This window comes from Perna viridis, chromosome 14 (assembly GCF_037379345.1).
Source record: "Perna viridis isolate PV_CMFRI_1.1 ecotype Kerala chromosome 14, ASM3737934v1, whole genome shotgun sequence".
In the NCBI taxonomy this organism is placed as follows: domain Eukaryota; kingdom Metazoa; phylum Mollusca; class Bivalvia; order Mytilida; family Mytilidae; genus Perna; species Perna viridis.
Genome location: NC_142458.1, coordinates 5,267,485 through 5,287,155, shown reverse-complemented (window position 1 = coordinate 5,287,155; position 19,671 = coordinate 5,267,485). Strand labels below are relative to the sequence as shown.

The window sequence follows — 19,671 nt, the reverse complement described above, 5'->3', positions numbered from 1 at the left end:
GAATTCTAACAAATAGGCTTCTGGAACAGGGTTATGTTGCTACAAGATTAAGTCATCACTACAGAAATTTTATGATTGACATTATGAACTCGTGGATCGCTATGATGTATCCATATTCGCAATGAAAACTGATTTATTCAACGTGTCATTGTTTTCCTTTCCTCGTGTGTCTACCCTGGACTTGACTTTTTATGATCAACTCGGCGGGTGTTTCTAGAAAAGCAGAGGACGCCTACCTGATGCTATTGATGTACCTGATCCATGCTTCCAGTTTTTAGTGGAGTCCGAGTTTCTCATTTGCTTTTGTTAGCTTGTATGTGTGATTTACGTTACGTCATGTTCTTTGTTGTGTGTGTCTGTTTACCTTGTCTGGTCCTTGTCCCTGGATAAAATGCTTTTGATTACCACTATAACCTTGGCTCTTCCCGTTCATTCAGTGAGCACCTGATGTTTTATACCCTTTTTTTAATCTTTGCTTGTGTTTTGGTTGTTCGTGTAATGTTTTGTTTTCCTGATCGTAAGTTTTTATAAGTAATTCATTTCAAAGAATTGTGAATGTACATCGTCTCTGTTTCATTTGTACTTAGATTTTGATGTACCTGTTCCATTATTGACGTTCCTGTATTTGTTGCCGATATCAATTATAATGTCACATCATTTTTACTTACCATTCTAAGTATTTTACCACAGGTCAGGGAACAAAAAGAAATCAATATGCATCTGGCATTTTATGTGAATAAAATCTACCTGATAAAGTGCTAAACGCAAGTAATTTCACAGGGTAAAAGAAAAAAAAATAATTTGTTTGATAACAAGGGAAAAAGATACACCATCGTTATATTACAGGGTGAAGAATAGAATGGCATGGGATCAAAAGTTGGCGTGTTTTCATGAATATAGTACTATTTAAAACGTTTGAACATGGAAAGAAATGTAAAAAGAACCTAGTTTGAATGTTGAATATAATATAAGATGAAGGTCGATAGCTGTCTGGGCTTTATTCTTTCCATTGATTTCTTCTGCAGTTTATGGTTTGGTGGTTTGTTTTGATATTTGTTAAACTATATTCGTAATATATATAAATATATATATATATGTCTTATAAAAGCCTGAATGAAAATTTTCTCTTATATATGTTCAAAGGGAATCAATCTTTTTGATTTTTTTTTGCCTGGAAATTGACAAAATCAAAGATCAACTTTCACAAAAAAATAATAGACAATTCCACAACAACACAAAAAATTTAAAAAAAACGACAGAAAAATAAAATCAAAAAGAAAAAAAAATAATAATGATAATAATAAGAAATAAGAAACAGAAAAAGGAAATTATACATTAAATATGAATATATATTTTATTCATATCCTAGCGAAAAAGCATACTAGTTGTGACATTACAAGTTAGTAACCAAATGTGGATCTTTGGTTTAAACAAACTTGTTTTCGTTTTTAATCCCTGCAAAAGAAAAAAAAAAACATAATTCATTTCTCTATTATATCAATCCACAATTCGGTTATTATGTTACTACTTTTCATTTACGAACATAATAACTTCTTGGTTATCAATAGGGCTAATTCAATCAGAACTGGTTTTATTTTTACACAGATGTTTCCAAAACTTTCTTAATGTAACAGGGGTATAAAACATCCATTTTACGTCATTTGTGAGTTTGGATTTGTTTTTAATATTCTCGATCAGGTACCATAGAATAGTGATACAATGTGTTTAATCGATGGTCCATCTACTGACCTATTTTCAGATAAAAAAACAAAACAAAACGAAACATTAGATTCATTAATTGTTACAATATTTGAATGCATATTACAAAATATCGTTTTATTTTTTTTCGAAATTTTGAGGTTCAAATGTGTTTTTTTTATTTCTTTGTGCGGAATGTCTTGCCACGTACTATACATTTTATATTCATCCAAAATGCGTAGCTGTAAAAACAATAAAGCAGGTAAACCTAAGATAAGGGACTCAACTCTTACAAATCATAGGAACATTTGTATTCAAAATTTTAAATCAAACATGTAAGCATCAGAGTAACTTGGATTAATTTTATTCTGTTTCAGATGAAAGCTTGATAGGCTTTGGTGTAATTTAATTTGATTCAAACATATCATTGATCCCAGGGTTTATGTCACTTACTCTGGGTCTACCACGTTACACAAGCAATGAATTCAAAACTAACTTCATGGCTAGCCTTTCGGTCGACCACGGGCAGCATGCATTTTTCTATTGACAGTCGCACTTCTTGGTAGTCTAAACCACATTGCCAGTACCACAAGTAAGGTCATCCTCAAAATTTTTAACATTTGCATCGCTTCTACTAATAAAATTTACATTATGTTTATTTTCATAATTGATTTACACATTTTTTGTAGATATAGATTTAACATACGTGTTACATCTGGTCCATGCTCTGGGTTGCGCATTTACTTTTGTTGCTTTGTACGTATTATTTTGGTCATATTACGTTTTATTTTTTATTTTTTTTTTATTTTTTTTTTTTTGTGTGTGTGTGTGTGAGTCTGTTTCACTGTCGGTGAAATTCATTCGCTTCCTTTGATTACTGTAAGTATTTGGAATAAATATTTGTGCTGCATGCACCAACATAATAAAAATATTTGCAGTTTTAACTTTTTGTAGAATACATTCTGACCATAATGGAATTTCGCTTTCATGCATATTGTAATTTTTTGAAAATTTGGGCTGGAATATATATGTCGCAGCCACCAACATGTAACTTGTATTGAAAATTGTAACACGTTTTGTTTATAAGATATTTCATCTATTGAAAATAAGAATATTTAAAATAAACTCATAATTTGGAACCTGAGAAAAATAGTCAAGCATCTGAAATCGTATTTTAGTTACCGTTTTTATTCGACTGTAATTGCACTATGCGCTAATTTGGAACGTTGAGTGATAAAATTTGCATATTTATTGCATAAAGACGAAAGAGAAAGGACAACATTTATTTTAACTTATAAACGTCCTCTCCCGAGAAATGATACAAGGACTGTAAACATCAGGTGGATTGCCGAGGACAAGATTATTTCTAGACACTAGTCATTTACTAGTCAAGATAATTTCTGATAAAGATGATGATTATATTATATTATATCATATTATATTACGATAGACATAATAAAGCACAATAACGTTTTTACGATGTTGAGGAGACCGTCGAATCCTTGAAGTGCAGACTTTTATCTTTTGGTAAAATACATAACAATAAAGCAACATCAGACGCTTGCAGTGTTCAATATATGTATATAATCCTGACAATGGGCTAAATACGTTTACAATTTGATCTTGGTCAATGTTTCTCAACTCTGTCCCAACCCTTTAACAGTTAAAATATCAGAATGTGTAAGAATGACAGTAAAATATGTACTTGTGCAAATAATTTGAAAGTCACAGTTATTAGAATATGATATAAAATTTGACAAAGTGACTCAATGATGAAATACACTTTAACTTAAAATGTCTAACGAATCTGTATACGGAGATATAAAAAGAAATGAAGTGAAATTAATTACCGTTTTACTGCTGTCTGTGAAAATGCAGTTTGGCAAATATTTGCAGCTGACTTCAAACCCAAGCAATTTATGCACGAATCCCTACCACCTGATGTCCCTGAACTCCAATCAAATGTCATTTTAGATCATATGGCGTATCATATTCTTTATATTATGCGTCTGAACTTAGCATTATGTCCTTTGACTGTGACCATACTGGCTTCAAATGGTTTAAGGATGATCACTTGTTTCCCTTGATGAACTCTACATGAAACGCGCCATGATACCAAAACGCTTTCAATTGGTAATAATATGCCGCTTGATCCGAACCATCTATCACGTGATATGAAAAAACTATTACATGGTATGCTTGCTCAACTACATATTATATTTACTTAATTACAGAATTTGTCACATGATATAGTTATTTATTGAATGTGAAAATAACATTACGTGATTTCAAAACTGCACATCCGATATGTGGCGAGGCAGTTTACCCGTTACTTGGTGTGAAATGTTCATTGCATGAGTGAAGTCTTTCTTTGTAATGTTAAGAAGACGAATTGATTTACAACTTTGTTCAAACATATATATATATATATATATGTGTGTGTGTGTGTGTGTGTGTGTGTGTGTTTACCCGATACCACCAGAGGTTGCCATATGCAGTACATCATGTGTTAATCCTCACGCTCTAGATTAACTTACGAGGAAGTACGGCGAATCACTGCGTTAAGAAAGATATATTTTATATAGCCTAGTTGGTGTGGGTGGGTTAGAGCGTAGGACTTAGTGGAGTCGGTGTTGCCATAAATGTCAGAGAAGAGAAGGGAAGTTTGCATTGCAACCTTGCATCGATTCTAGAGTTAGGGTTAAGACTTGATTATATTTACATATATGAATGTGTCAACACTAAACAAACACAATCATGTTGCATGTTTACGTTCACGTTTACGTTTATGTTTATAATATAACGGGACTTTGTGTATGCACAACATTAACTGCATTCTTCTTATTATGACGGATAACGACCAGAATCTGTGAAGAAAATATAACACGCATTTAACACTTCATTTTGTATGCAAAGATTAAAAATGTAAACGTTTTCGCTTAGTTTTTCATAAAAAAAAAAGAAAAAGAAAAATGGCCTAATATTTAAACAAAATGATCCAATAGGTCAAGTATTCAATCAAGAGACTATGCAGTGTTTATTACTAGTTCCTATGTTCGCATAGTCATTGATTATAAACGAAAATAAATTGAGTTTTTAATACCTTGTAATTTCATTTACTCTCAATTTGATTTAAATACGTTAATCGCTTTGGACCATCCGCTTTACATGTGATGTTATATGAGGTTTATGTAACACAACCTCGCACTATTTATATGGGCTGCGCCGACGTATTAAATGGACAATTTTATTGTTCACTGTGTATTGCCTATTTTCTATGTAAATCTTAAATATCAAAGTAACAAAATGAGAAAAAAACATATTCAAATTAAATACAAGAATTTAATGTTTCTTTTATTATGTTTTATTATCGTGTCAGATGGTTGACTGGTCGCATATTTTGGACATGAAGCGTTAGAATGCATCATTTAAACTGTGCTACCGTCTACGCTTTTACATATCGATGTAACATCGACGAGTGTATTAGTTAACGCACTGTTGCTGGCTTTCCCTACCTTTACATCTGTGAAACCATTCTTATTTTCCATATCATCGGATTTAGAGATATGAGAACGTGTATCTTAAAAGGCAATTGAAATTTCGAAAACAAATAACACAACGAAACCTGTCTAAACTGAGCCCCTTTTTAAAAATACATTAAGGAGGTAGACCTTGGTTGAGACAACACACTATGTGATATGTTTGTATCATATTGAATTTCATCAAACCATATCAAGCCTTCAACTAGTACTGAAACAGAATGAAATTAATCTTTGATGCTTTCATAAGATTGATGTAAAATGTTGAATGCGAACTTTCAAATGATTGAAGAAGTTGTGTCCCTTACCTTAGGTTTACCTCAGTAAAATTAATGTTTAGAGGTTTTTAAAGTATCCAGTTTCGACAGGTGTACAGATTATTCATGGTTGGTTTTGGACGCATTCCAAAACGGTTTAATATTATTCATGAGTTGTTGTAACTATTGGTTTGATTAAAGTGTGTTTAATGCAACCGTTTCATTTATCCTTGGAAACATGAATACTCGTACATATATATACAGATGCATACATATATGGACGAATAAATGTAATATTAGAGAACAAGAGTTGTTTTTTTTTCTGTAATTATTTCGTTTATTTATTTCTTAAACAATGCATTGTTTTGCTCACTATCTCTTGGTAACAAAGTACCTTTTTTATTACCGCTAGAACTTTGGTTCTCTTGATTACTCTGGAAATGTGTCGTAGTGTCGATGAATTAATGTATTTTTTAATTAATAGTTTTAAAGAGAAATTGATTAAAAATACATATTATAATACAACATGACTTTGCATCTGAGATCAACTTGTTTGTCTAAAAATAAATATAATAATAGCAGTTTTTGTAAGAGTCATGCAAAATATGATACACCTTATAAAAGGCTTCACATTTTTATTTTTGTAATTAAGTTGTTTTATGGGTCTATATAATGAAATGCGTAATTATTCATTCCAATTTGTATGCTTTTAAAAGATCATCAAAATTAAAAATACAATAGATTATATGGTATTCGAAGGTCATTTACTCAGTTATCTTCCTTAAATTTGAAATCTACAGTGCATTCTATATTATTATTATATCCTTCGAACCCAATTATATGAAACCCAAATGTTAATGCCTTTCTACACAAAATATCACAAATGACAAAAAAAAGTAGATTTTTTACGCATGACACAAATTATGCACAGTTCTTAGTTTGAGTCCCACTTAAAAAGAAAATGTTAGAAACAATATTTAATCTAATAAAGGAAGGTTACATATCCTTTAATATTAACAGGAGTTTTTTTATAGTTTTTTTTTTTAAAAAGCATTATTTACGATTACGATTATCGTAAACCAGAAAGCGACCAAGAGAACAGACAGAACACCAGAAACAGAAATAGTTACAAACATGAATTTCAAGATAAATAATAATACCAACAGAAACAAAATCTGGAAAAGATACAAAGGTGGGGAAAATGTTTTTTTTTTTCTCATATGGTGTCGATCAGACTAAACTAAAAAAAAACATTTTATATAAATTTATCTCTATTGTGGAATTGACCACCTCATCATTACAAATAACGAGTTCAACATGTCTACCTCAAAGTTTTTGGAATGACAACTGGAGTCTTATGGCAATATAACCTGCTTCTAATGGCGTATTTGCAAGACATTTAGCACTGTACTACAAATACTAAATGCTAAGACCAAAACCTTACAAAAAGTATGAACTGTCATATAAACACACCACGCACATGACTGATTTGATATTAACACAGACAACGAAAAATTTCAAATTCAAGGTATCACCTTTGTTATTTGTGAAGTTATAAACTCTTTCCCTTCATGTCAACTTCAGAAAACAGATTTGGTATATGTGAGAGACAGGCCAATAGGGGTCTGTAGCTGACTTTGTCTCAATTACTCTAGATTTATACTGTCTAAAAATTCCCCGATCCTTACATGTATGTATTGTGTGTAAGCATTTTAGAAAGCGTTCATAGACGTCTCGGTCCATGGTTTTAAATTAAAATGGTTAAAAAACTGACATATTTCTTTGTTAAATAAGACCCTTAAATATCTGAGATGAGATTATTTATTGTATTCAATACTATATTTGCAAAAGCCGTAGCATGCTTTGATTTCAAAAAGTGTTTCTGTACAATTAAAATTAAATCTAGAAACAGATGTAAAAAAGTTACTTGAACATGCACTTATAGAAAGTAATTTACGTTGCTAACCCTTTGTATTCCCCTTATGAAATAAGACAATAATCAAGGAATCAAGATTCTTATGAAATGTAAAAGAACAAAAAAAATGTTATCCAGGGACCAAGACCACACATTGAAACCAGACACACAAAATAAAGAACATGAAATAATGAAAATAACACGTACAAAGAAATGAGAGAAAGTGAGATACCCGGTCTATACTATAAACTGGGAGCATAAACAAGGTGCACTAGTAGGGGGAAGGCGTCCTATGCTTTTACATGAAACACCCGCTGAATTGGAAGAAAGATCAGTACACTCCTGTAATATATTAAGAAGGAGTAATCAAGGGAACCAAGGTTATAGCGGTAATCAAAAGAATGTAATCCAGGGACAAAGACCACACATGGAAAACAGATATACACAAACAAAGAACATAAAGAAACTAAAATAATACATACAAAGTAACAAAAGTAAATGAGCAACTCGGACTAAAAACTGGGTGCATGGACCAGGTGCACCGGTAGGGTAAGCGTCCTCTGCTTTTCTAAAAACACCCAGGTTGCTCATAAAAAGTCAAGTCCGGGGTGGACAAACGAGGAAAGGTAAACTATGACCCGTTGAATAAATCAGTTTTCATGGTGCAGTGATGGATAAATCATAACGATCCACGAGTTCATGATGACGACCATAAAACTTCTGTAGTGATGACTTCAATCTTGTAGCAACAGAAGCCTATTTGTTAGAGTTCTAGCGCGATATAAAAAGTCTGTGGAGTTTCGGCAAGCTCTGGCATGAGTTGTGATATGAACACTCCATACGCAAGAGCCGAGGGGATGTTGCCACAAATGAAAGGAAAGTTGATAATTCTGAATGAAAAGTCATCACGTTTGTCGTAAAGTTTGGTCAATAGTTTTCGTTTACCATCGATTTCTAAGTGTAGGTCAAGATATGAGGCTGACTTCACAGTGTCTGTGGTATCTTTTATCTCAAGTTCTTTTGGGTAGATGCGGTGTATCAAATCCCCTAAATTAGGATTGTTTAAAGATAATACGTCATATATATATATCGGAAACTGAGATTGAAGGATATAGCCGAACGGTATTTGTTCTTTCTGATCAAATCAGCTATAAAGTCAGCCTCATAAGAGTGAGGAAATAGGTAAGCAAGTAAAGGAGCATAATTTGTTCCCATTGGAATGCCGACCGTTTGTTGAAAAACACGTCCACCACACTGGACAAATATGTTGTCGATTACAAATTCCAGCATTTCTTAAACATCTTCCTCTGTATATTTGGAAGATTATTTGGAATTATTTCTTACAAAGTATGAAGAATCTCTACCAAGAACTCTATATTTGTATCTAGGTGTAAGAAAATATGATTTAAAAAATGATAACAAGCCGTAATCCTTTATTTATAAATAATGCGTTATATAAGTCATACGTATTATGTAGATAAATTTTAGCAAAAGTATTCGTATACTGTGTTCAATTGTGTTAATTTTACAACAAAATCCTACTGAAAATGAAAAAGAAGAAAAAAGATCGTACCAAGTTTAATCTGTTGAATTAATGAATGTTATAACATTACAATAAAAAATGCTGAATGTTATGTACACCAGGGGTCATGTTTCATAGATGATATTTAAAGCAATATTGAGGATGCAGTCTGTATTTCGGATAATATTGCACAACGTCAAGTGTATTCCTCGGAATATGACGGATAACGAATATCTTTTGATTTACCTCGAACGTCAGAATCTGCAAAAAAGATTAACATGCGTTTGATTTTTACTTGATTTAATATCTTTTGATGTATTGAATTTAATGTTTTATTTTGAAATGAACTTGTGCAGGAGTAATCCCAAAAACCAATGTTATAGCGGTAATCAACAGAATACAATCCCGGGGACAAAGACCAGACATGGAAAACAGACATACACAACAAAGAACATAAAGTAACTAAAATCATACATACAAAGTAACAAAAGTAAATGAGCAACTCGGATTCCACTAAAAACTGGGGACATGGACCAGGTGCACCGGTAGGGCAAACGTCCTCTGTTTTTCTAGAATCACCCTCAGAATTGCTCATAAAAAGTCAAATTCAGGGTAGAAAAACGAGGAAAGGAAAACTATGACCCGTTCAATAAATCAGTTTTCATGGTGCAATTGGATACACCATAACGATCAACGAATTCATGATGACGTCCATTAATCTTCTGTTGTGACAGCTTCAATCTTGTAGCAACATAACAACTTAGGCTTGTAACGTAGTAATTGATGTAAAACGAACGTCAATCATGTTTTAAATACTATAGAATGGCCAAATTATTTCGCATGATTTTCACACAAATTTCACATAGTTTTGCACCTGAACTGAGCAAATAGATTTTGTGTCAGAGTTAACGTGTGAATCGAGCCGTCACGTGAAATTAACATGAGTTTTTCAAATGCAATTCATGTTAAGTGAATTTCACGCGAAAATCATGTCAATTTCATTTGAAGTTTATCTGAATTTCACGTGAAGCTCAAATAACATGAATTTCATTTGAAAAAAATATCTGCATGTGTATAATTACATCAACTGTGAATATAATAGATTCTCTAATCTCGTTGGATAGTCGGCTATACGAATGACACTTCATGAGTCAATGAAGGACATCATCCAACTGTTGATATAGGCTACGCCATCAATAAAGTGGACAACTATTATTGATCGCTGAGTATTGCCAATTTTCTAAGTATGTCTAAAATATTAAAGAAACAAAATAAGAAATACATTCAAAACTAAATATATATTTTTACGCACAGTTGTTGGGTTTCTTTGTCTTTATATCAGTAAAACCATTCTTACTATCCATTTCATCGGATGTATAATTATCCGACCTTGTATCTTAAATACAATAAAAATACAGAAAACAAATGACAGTGATATATGTCTAAACATTACGCCTTTGTCCTTTAAGTTAAATAACAAATGCTTAATATACATAAGTATTGATGTAAAGCGCCTGAATTCGACAAGTTTACAGATTATTGTTTTGTTTTAAAATATATATGTATTGTATCGTTGATTACTATTACTTAGATTCGTTGAAGATATTGGTTTGACTAACGTTTGTTAAGCGTTTAATTTTTCTCTTTAGATAATATATAAAAATGACACCAGACAATTCACCTTGATTATTACTGTTATCCCTGAAAACATTTGTTTTATTATTTTTTTCTTTTGTCTTGTTTTTGTTTTTCAACAGCGCATTATTTGGTATCTTTTATTTTGGTTAATAACCAGGTACCTTCAACTGTATTGGGGTCGATACATGACATAATGTTAACGGATACTTTTTAGAGTGCAATAATGAATAATGCAGTCACATGAAAATTATAATATAACATACCCCTGCTTCTTATCTCCCTTTTGTCTAAAAAGAAAACAAAATACGTGTATGTTAACTAAACGAAGAGCAGACGTAAGAAACAATCATTGAAACGAAAGCTTGAGTCATACTAATTATTTCCAAGACGCTTAACACAGCACGAAAATACTTAACCACAGAAAATTCTTGCGTAACATGTCAATTGTGATACATAAACTAAAATGCTCGAGTGGTACCATCACAACCAATGGTAAATTGACGATTTCAAATTCACGTAATTACGTTTGTTTGTTTGCTTTTTTTTTTGGTAAGCTGTTAACTCTTTTACTACACGTAAATTTTTATAGTATATCTAGAAATATGACAGGGATATCAGAGCCGGTACTTCACTTTGTCCCAAGTTTTTTTTTTGAAATAGAAATACCAACTCTTCGTTTTTGTTTCAATAATAGGACATCTAATTTGCGGAAAACTATGGCTAAAGAGTTTGGCCATTTTCCGTCCATGCTGTTATAAAATCTATAAAGTATGTTTCTATTTGAATACCGGTTTATCAACAAAATGTCTAAAACACACTGGACAAAGATGTATTCGATGATAATCTGATGTTTTCGAAGTATATGCAGGAAGTGCAAGACTCATCTTTATAAAGTTCTTACATATTACTAAATATTGGTATATAGAGAAAAATCTAAGAAAACGAAATAAAAAAAATATATGATTAAAAATATAAGTTGAACCGATCTAATTTTCTCACCTTTACTGATAGAAGGATCGGAGTACTTTGATGGAGTTCCACTAAACTTCTTCTTCCATGCAGTCTGGGCGTCGGTCTTTAGCAAACAGTTGAACACAAAAATGAACAGCCCTTGTAACGAGTTGAATACCGTAAACAGATATTGAAATACTATTCCTCCATCTCCAATGGCAAACACTGCGAATACCCATGTTAGTCCAAGGAGAACAATTATGCCTATTGCTCCTTTTAAACGCTGAGAGACACTTGCTTTGTTGCTATCAGTTTTTGCTATTTTTGTCCCCGTTCCTTTAACTATAATCTGAACAACAAAACTAAATACTATGAAATTCAGAATAAGAATGATTCCAGCAGGAGCAAGGAAAGCTGCATAGAATGGTAAAGGTGACAACCAACAGCTGAAGAAAAAAAATGAAAGAGATAACAATATAATATACATGTTTATATTCAAATATTTCTGATACCTGGTCACATGCAATTTAGGGTCATTAAATATTATTTGCATTTTTTTTATTTGAGAATTATGTTCTGTGAGCTCAAGAGTTTAACATTAATAATTAATTGTAAAATGGAGAACGAGCTGGTGTCTCTTTATCAATGCATTTAATTCTCATATATTTATCAATTTTTTCAATATAAATGAAAAATAATTTAGACATTTTTGACAGAATGTTGCCACCCATGTCTATGATGCTTCAGAAGCATAAACACTCCTTATTACGTTTAGTTTTCCCGCACGCACGATACCAAAACGCACGCTAAACGCTCACTAAACGCACGATAAACTACGCTTCTATCGTGCGTTTAAACGAACGCTCCTATTGTACGCACGATAGACGAACGATGAAAAATAATAATATATTGACATGTAATGAAGACAGGCAAAAATAGAAATTAAAATTTATGAAATTATATAAATTAACAATAGCACAAAATATACAAATATAAAAATGAACGCTTCTATCGTGCGTTTATAGTGCGTTTAAACGAACGCAAAACGATGTGTACACGCACAATACACGATGCAGGGACGCTAAAATGGGAAACGTGAACGTATCAAGGAGTGTAACACATCTTTATAACAAAATTAATTTACTTTTATATTTTCCGACTTTTTGGATACAGTGCCTGTTCTCGTTGTTATTTTTCCTCCAATTTTCCCCATATTGTAATTGATCCTTGACATAATGTTTTATGAAAGTGGTATCATTAAACTGCTAAATTTACTGAAAGGAATGTGTCTTATTTTTGAACAGGTTTTACAAAATAACCTGGTCTGCACTTGCCTAAACTATGTTATTGAGAATAATCGTTTAAGATTGAAACATTCCTTATAATTTGAATTCTGATGCATGTCAGCTGAAATATTATTAAGTGATATGTAGTCAAATTTTGTTTGGAATTATGTGAATTGCGGAGTGAAAACAAATCGAAGTGAATGATGTCATAGTACCAAGCCAGGTTATGAATAACTTGGATTACCAAAAGCAAATCAACCTATCAGAAAGGTTGTTACAAATCAAATTAGATTATTTTAACAAACATAATAATTTTTAACTCACGTACATTCCTCCTTTCTGCTGGCCATAATTATTGGTAGAACCGATACCCAGTGTCACTCCGACGACTATCAATGGGACACCTTATTTAAAAATTAAAAAAAAATACTTGACAATTATCATTTATCATTATGTAATAAATGTCTTTCTTATCACTTTGAAAGTAAAAATCTAAGTTGATTTATATGGAAACTTAAATGGCCACTATGGAAAGACACGTTTGGGTAGCCATTAAACATGTTTTCTCCAAATATGAAAATTTAAAAGCCTGTACAAGATAAGGAACATAGTGGCTAATTTCATACTCCCGATTGATCTGTGATTTTAACAGTTTGTACCATTACATACCTTTCTTCTTTAATTAATGATTATGAGTTACGTGATTATGTTAATACCGTTATATACATGTACGCATGAAACAATATCAACCACCAAACACATTCTAACAATAAGACACGTATTGCATTTGTTATTAATACAATTTATTAACACATGTTGTAGAATACGCAAAACATCATATAACAAATGTACAAGATATTATAGTATGCAAAACAAATCATGATATCTATTTACACCGTAGGTAATGTACAGAAAACGAGTACATTTTAGATAGGGCATGAGACATTAGGTACTTTATATAAACTGTATTGCCATTGGGTAATATTTGGGATAACCAATTTAATAAGTTTTCTATGATTTCCATTATAAAACGTTGTAATGTGAAATATCATATTTTGACGTGCATAATTTGTGACTAATAGGTATGATTAAACGATAAATGCAAATGTGGAGCAGATAATGAGGCAAGTGGTAATGGTACACATAGCACGTGGAAAGTTTACAAATAGAAATTAATATAAAACGATGTATAGGAACAACAAATAAGATACCAACCTCAGAAGGTTATATATATAAATATCTTACGTTATCTAAACTAGTGCACGTCAGACTTACCCCATCCAAAAAGACAGCATTTCAAAAGAAAGTGAGAAAAGTATGTATTAAAAACTTTTATAAGAGCAAGGTACATGTAGAATGCTTCAACTAACATCCAGGATAAAGCAGCCAGTAGCACGTAATGCAGTGATGCTGCAACAATCTGCAATTATTTAAAAAAAAATTGAACTGTCATAAAACATGAAAAAAATAACTTGGTACGCTCTATGGCATAATATTTGCTTTATTAAAAGACAAAAATGTAGAGTACAATTGATCAATTGATTAACTATGGTTCAACATTCTATGGCAAATATTTCATGCACTTCATTTTGACGTTTGAAAAGTCGAACTGACCCTGCTCCGTACTTGTATAACTCGATAAGCCGGATCTTAATTGTGCAACCTCACAGAAGCAACAACACTCGGAAATAAGACAAAAGAAAAGTACACACTAGTTGTGATTGCATTGTTTTGTATCCATCTGCACCATGAAAACTGATTGATTCAACGGGTCATAGTTTTCCTTTCCACGTTTGTCTACCCCAGACAACTCGGTAGATGTAGGTAGTTGCACCTGGTCCATGCTTACAGTTTTTAGTGGAGTCAGAGTTGCTCATTTGCTTTGTTACTTTGTATGTATGATTTTAGTTACTCTATGTTCTTTGTTGTGTATGTCTGTTTTCCATGTCTGGTCTTTGTTCCTGGATTATATTCTGTTGATTCAAGGCTGTAATTTTGGTTCCCTTGATTACTCTTTCTAAATGAGGTCGCTCATTAACTAATTCAAGAACAAATATATCTTAAGACTTCGATATTTGAACGATACTTTAACTTTACCATAAGTTGCGAAACAATTGTCAGCAAATAACAAATGGAAAACATATCCATATGCTTATCAGATCAAGGACATTCCGTTGTCTACACCAAAGTAATTGGCAAGGTATATTAGACCTCTCAGTTGCCTTAAACTCTCGTGTGTACATATATAAAGGCATATTTTCGTCACTTATCTGTTTTTTTCCCATTCAATGCAGTCTTTGTCAGGTATTAAAACATGACAATATCGTTAATGCGCATCAAAATAATGGAAAAGGAATAAACCATAGTTCACCATGAATAACCTGCATTCTTGTCATATATATATATTACATACCTTACAGACGATGTCGTTGTCAAGTGTATACTCTTGCATTCCGACTAGGAATATAATGTTTGTCATTGCCAGTGAAATACACAGGTTAATTAGTATCTTTGACGGATTGCTTGTCCTGAGGTGTCTGTAACCAGGAAATGATATTCGAAAGAAATCAAACATGTAAATAATAGCTATAATCACATAACGTATCATATGTATAGCACATAAAGAATGAAATCAAAAGACAAAGATCAGACAGCGAAAAAATACACAAACAACAGATAAGATAAAATAAAATAATAGGTATAAAGAAACAAAAGTAAATGAGCTACTCGGCTACAATTTATCAATATGAACTAGAGCACCGGTAGGGTAAGTGTCCTCTGTTTTTTCAAGAAACACCCACCGAGTTGCTTATAAAAAGTAAAATCCGGGTAGACACAAGAGATAAGGAAAAGAATGACATGTTAAACAAATCGGTTCTCATTTGCAAATTAATACCGTTTCCATCCACGAGTTCACGATGACAATTATCAAACGTTCCTAAGAAATGAACATTCCCTGTCTCGGAACGTAAATAGTTGTTCAAGAAAGCAGGTAAAATATGATGGAGTAAATAATGATGTTACATCAATAATGGAGATAACTATCAACTAAATACAGCAATTCAAAACAATGCATATTCATATATTCTTTTTTTTTCTATTCGTCCCAAATTCATGTATCTTTGTTTATTTCTAGTCAATAAATTTCCATTGTCTTTTTATTCTGCAAAAGTTTAATTTCCATGCGACATGTTTTTTTTTTACATTTTTCTCCATTTGTGGCCCTGAGATAATTACACAAAGATAAACAAGCAGTGAATGCAAGGTAGGAAATGGGGAGAACTACTGTGCTATAAACGGTCGGTGTGTCATTAATACGTATACTTTCAATGCTTTGTAGTGGCACCAATAGAACGATTGCAGTATAAAGCGTACTACTATCATTTTTATTATTCTAAAATGTCAATATATTAGAGTGCATATATATGTTTATAATGTAACCTTTTAAACAGACCTTCTCATAAGTTTTGAGATTGGTTTGGTGTAGACAAGTAATCAGTTTATCGGGGTAACATTCATCAGATAAAGATAACAGGAATGGTGAATATATGTCTAAGGGACAAAAACCCAATGGATGAAAATATCAACCTCAGGCCAACCATTGGTCGTCAATCAACAACGAGGAAACACACACATGACAGGCTGCAGCTACCCTCAAAACATCATTACTCACAGATCCACCGAAAGAATTATCCCTTAATAATCAAGTAACATACAAATAAACTAAACACATTTAAAAAAGGTTAAAGGCTCGTATTGTTTAGGGTTTGGTTAAAGCATGTTTCAATACATTTGTATATACATGTATATTTCTCACCTGAACAAACAATACGTTATCAAAGTGAGTATTAATCCCAGAAAAGATACACCGCAACCAATATAGGATATATAGGTCAAGGCCAGACGGTTACTCTTGCTCAACTTATCTCCACTCTGGTAAATATCCTACAAAATAGTGCAATTATATCTTATGGCTAAACAAAAGCCGTAAAATAGGGGTATTTTTACTCTGACTTAAATGCTTTTGAAAACAAATAAGTGCTACTATTTCATATAAAAAAAGTGTCTATGATAGAAGTAATTTCATGTGACTAAAAAACATTGAACAAACCTTACTTTTTGTACACATATGCCATAAATTAACTTCATTAACGTCATTTCTGTATTTAAAATAAACCCCCCATAGGGTATGTAAGTCTCGTCATGTGACCCCGTGATTTCCCGAGAACGGGTCCTGGTGTACCATTCAAAAAACATGCAAGAAAGTCATTTAGAGAGCGCTGAGCTCAGTGTTAAGGGCAAAAACATCTTTTTGTGTAAAAATGCCGATAAAAATGACAAATATCTATTTCTGCATGATAAAGGTATTTAGTAAAAAAAAACATAAAAGAGAAGAATTTGAATTGTTATACAGCGTTTCGGGTACCAGGAAGTAAACAATTAAATGCAGATCGGTCTTCGGTTTTCATTACGTTATACATCCGAAACTCCGTTGACGAAAATGAAACTAAAATGAGACTTACTTACCCTATATACACCCACGATAAAATCAACCAAATCAACAAGGGTAACAACAAAATCCAATCCATAATCAAGTCAAATGAAAGACAAATCGGACAAATTAGATGTAACTTCACCGGTGTAGTAGGTAGTACAATGGCCTTGACTTGGTACAGGCTGTTTGAAACGAAATGGTGGGTCCATAATCAAGGTTATACAGAGTGACTAACCACTTTGTTCATTTGTACGTGAATATACCGGTTGTGGTTAAATAGAATAACCATGCTATAAGGGTTATCGGTAAATCTGTGGTCAAATCAGTACAATGAATAGCTTCCAAAAAGAAACATTACCCATTGTTATAGACGAAACTAAATTTTTTTCAACAAATGACTGATATCCAGATGAAAAATTTAGTAAGAAACATTTTGAGACGCCTTTTCTCATATCCATGATTCAGAAGTCTGTAACGCAGTCTGTGTCTGTTATGGCGTTCAATGAAAAAATATAGTTAGCACTTGCTTAAGCGCAGCGAATCAATTGTGAAATATAAGCACCATATGGAGACATGCATGTGTATTGCTTCACAGGTAAGATAAATTTGTTATTTTGAAACTAAAGTCGTCATTTGTATCAGAAATCTTATTATTGAGATTTGGGTGCAAAGAAATGCTGAACAAACTGTTTCTATAGTTTCCTTGTCTCAAGCTGTTGTGGATATTATTAAAAGTAACCATTTACCAAAAGGAGGGTTGTAAAACAAAAATAAATGTCATCAGCATAGCTTGCTGAAAACCAATGTAATTTTTTTTTATTTTGTCAGAAAATTGGAACAATTGAATGGCAAAGTAAGACTAGAAAATAGTGAGGATTTTGTGTTTTACCTGTATCCATCTCAGTTTGATATTTATATGTACTGCAAATGCATTAGTAAATGTAACATAACAACTGATAGATTTACGATTTATAAAAAAAAGCAACTATGTAATAAGAACTTTTAAGTAGTTAAAACCCTTGTTTGAATGAAAACCGTGCAAGATGAGTTTGATGCATTATTTTGTAAGCTTTAAAATTAGAGAAATCAACAACAAAAAATAATAAAAACGAACCAAAACAAAACAAAACAAAAAAAAAGTGAAGAAACACATTTAAAATAAAAAAAAGATTGTTGACATAGATAAGAGATGAGGCTATATTCAGTAAATGATAGTAACTAACAACACCATATACCATTTCCGGTTCTCCATTGCCCCAAATCTAAATTATTCATAACCCCATAGCATCCTAAAGGTTCATTGTTACCTTTTTGGTCTCTCTAACTACAGACACATATGTGTATCTAGAACATTTTATATGCATATCATCGCCTAGATATGAAAAAAGTGACATCAAATGTGAAAATGATATCGAAAACCTACTTTACTTTCGCTTTATATTCTTTATTAATTTCGCAGAGTGTGCCAGATATTCAATTGCTATGATCCACTGATATACATATTTTAATTACCTATTATGTATAGATAACTATTGTCCTTCTATTGACCAATATAACAATGTGATCAGAATTTACCTTTAAATAGGGAAGGAACATCTCAAAACATTATCTCAGCTTAGTTTATTTTGGCACTCTCTTATAGAATTGAAAAAATAAAAATAAACAGCAAATGTAAGGCTAGTTTTTTTTCTATATCATTTTACATAAAATTGATGTAACTCATTCATATTTTGGAGATGCCATGCTTTAAAATGTGTTCTAGATACACGGGTTTGGCTGTAGTCAGAATGAATGTTGTTAAATTGAGGTAAAGATGAACCCTAATATCATTTTTCATTTTCACTTCAAAGTACCATGCTTCTTTGTTCTTCAAGATCCAAATCCCTTTACTCAACTCACCATTATCATGTAATAAAAAAATGTGGACGTACTAAGAAAAAAGTGTATCATACTTAGTTACCATCAATAAGGCAAAACTTGTCAAATGGTTACATTCACAATCAGTTTGACTGTCAGGCACGTGATGTTTAACATTACATCCCTTTGCTGACCAGATAAGTTCTGATGATCCACTCTTAACAACGAAAACACACCGTGGATTATCGGAGATCTATAATACAGGTTGCAATATGTAAGGTAAGGTAATTTTTTTGTCAAAGACCACATGAAACCTAATTCACTTTACATATACATTTTGTGCTAGAATACATGTGTGCATTGCTTTTTGTTATATAAGGTTTGCTTGCTACACATGGGAAAACGAGGGAGACAGAGTAAACAATATCACAGTAAGGCGAAGTATAACAAAATAATAGAATGAATTAATTATACTCTTTGGTTCGTAGCTCGAAGAAAAGTTTAAATTAGCGC

At 32.1% G+C, this 19,671-nt stretch overlaps 1 protein-coding gene across 4 annotated transcripts in view; it reads right to left on the bottom strand.

Moving 5' to 3' along the window:
• Positions 1-8,825: 8,825 nt before the first annotated feature.
• Positions 8,826-19,671, bottom strand: part of LOC148597874 (adhesion G protein-coupled receptor G6-like) — a 35,392-nt gene continuing 24,546 nt past the window's right edge. For all 4 annotated transcript variants that reach the window (XM_088561853.1, XM_088561850.1, XM_088561851.1 and 1 more), the window contains exons 19-27: positions 19,262-19,411; positions 16,624-16,751; positions 15,220-15,343; positions 14,082-14,226; positions 13,135-13,210; positions 11,569-11,966; positions 10,833-10,856; positions 10,244-10,327; positions 8,826-9,192 (exon numbers count right to left, since the gene is read on the bottom strand). In XM_088561853.1, coding sequence (XP_088417979.1) covers positions 9,128-9,192; positions 10,244-10,327; positions 10,833-10,856; positions 11,569-11,966; positions 13,135-13,210; positions 14,082-14,226; positions 15,220-15,343; positions 16,624-16,751; positions 19,262-19,411 — 1,194 coding nt within the window. In that variant the 3' untranslated portion in view covers positions 8,826-9,127. The remainder of the gene's footprint in view (positions 9,193-10,243; positions 10,328-10,832; positions 10,857-11,568; positions 11,967-13,134; positions 13,211-14,081; positions 14,227-15,219; positions 15,344-16,623; positions 16,752-19,261; positions 19,412-19,671) is intronic.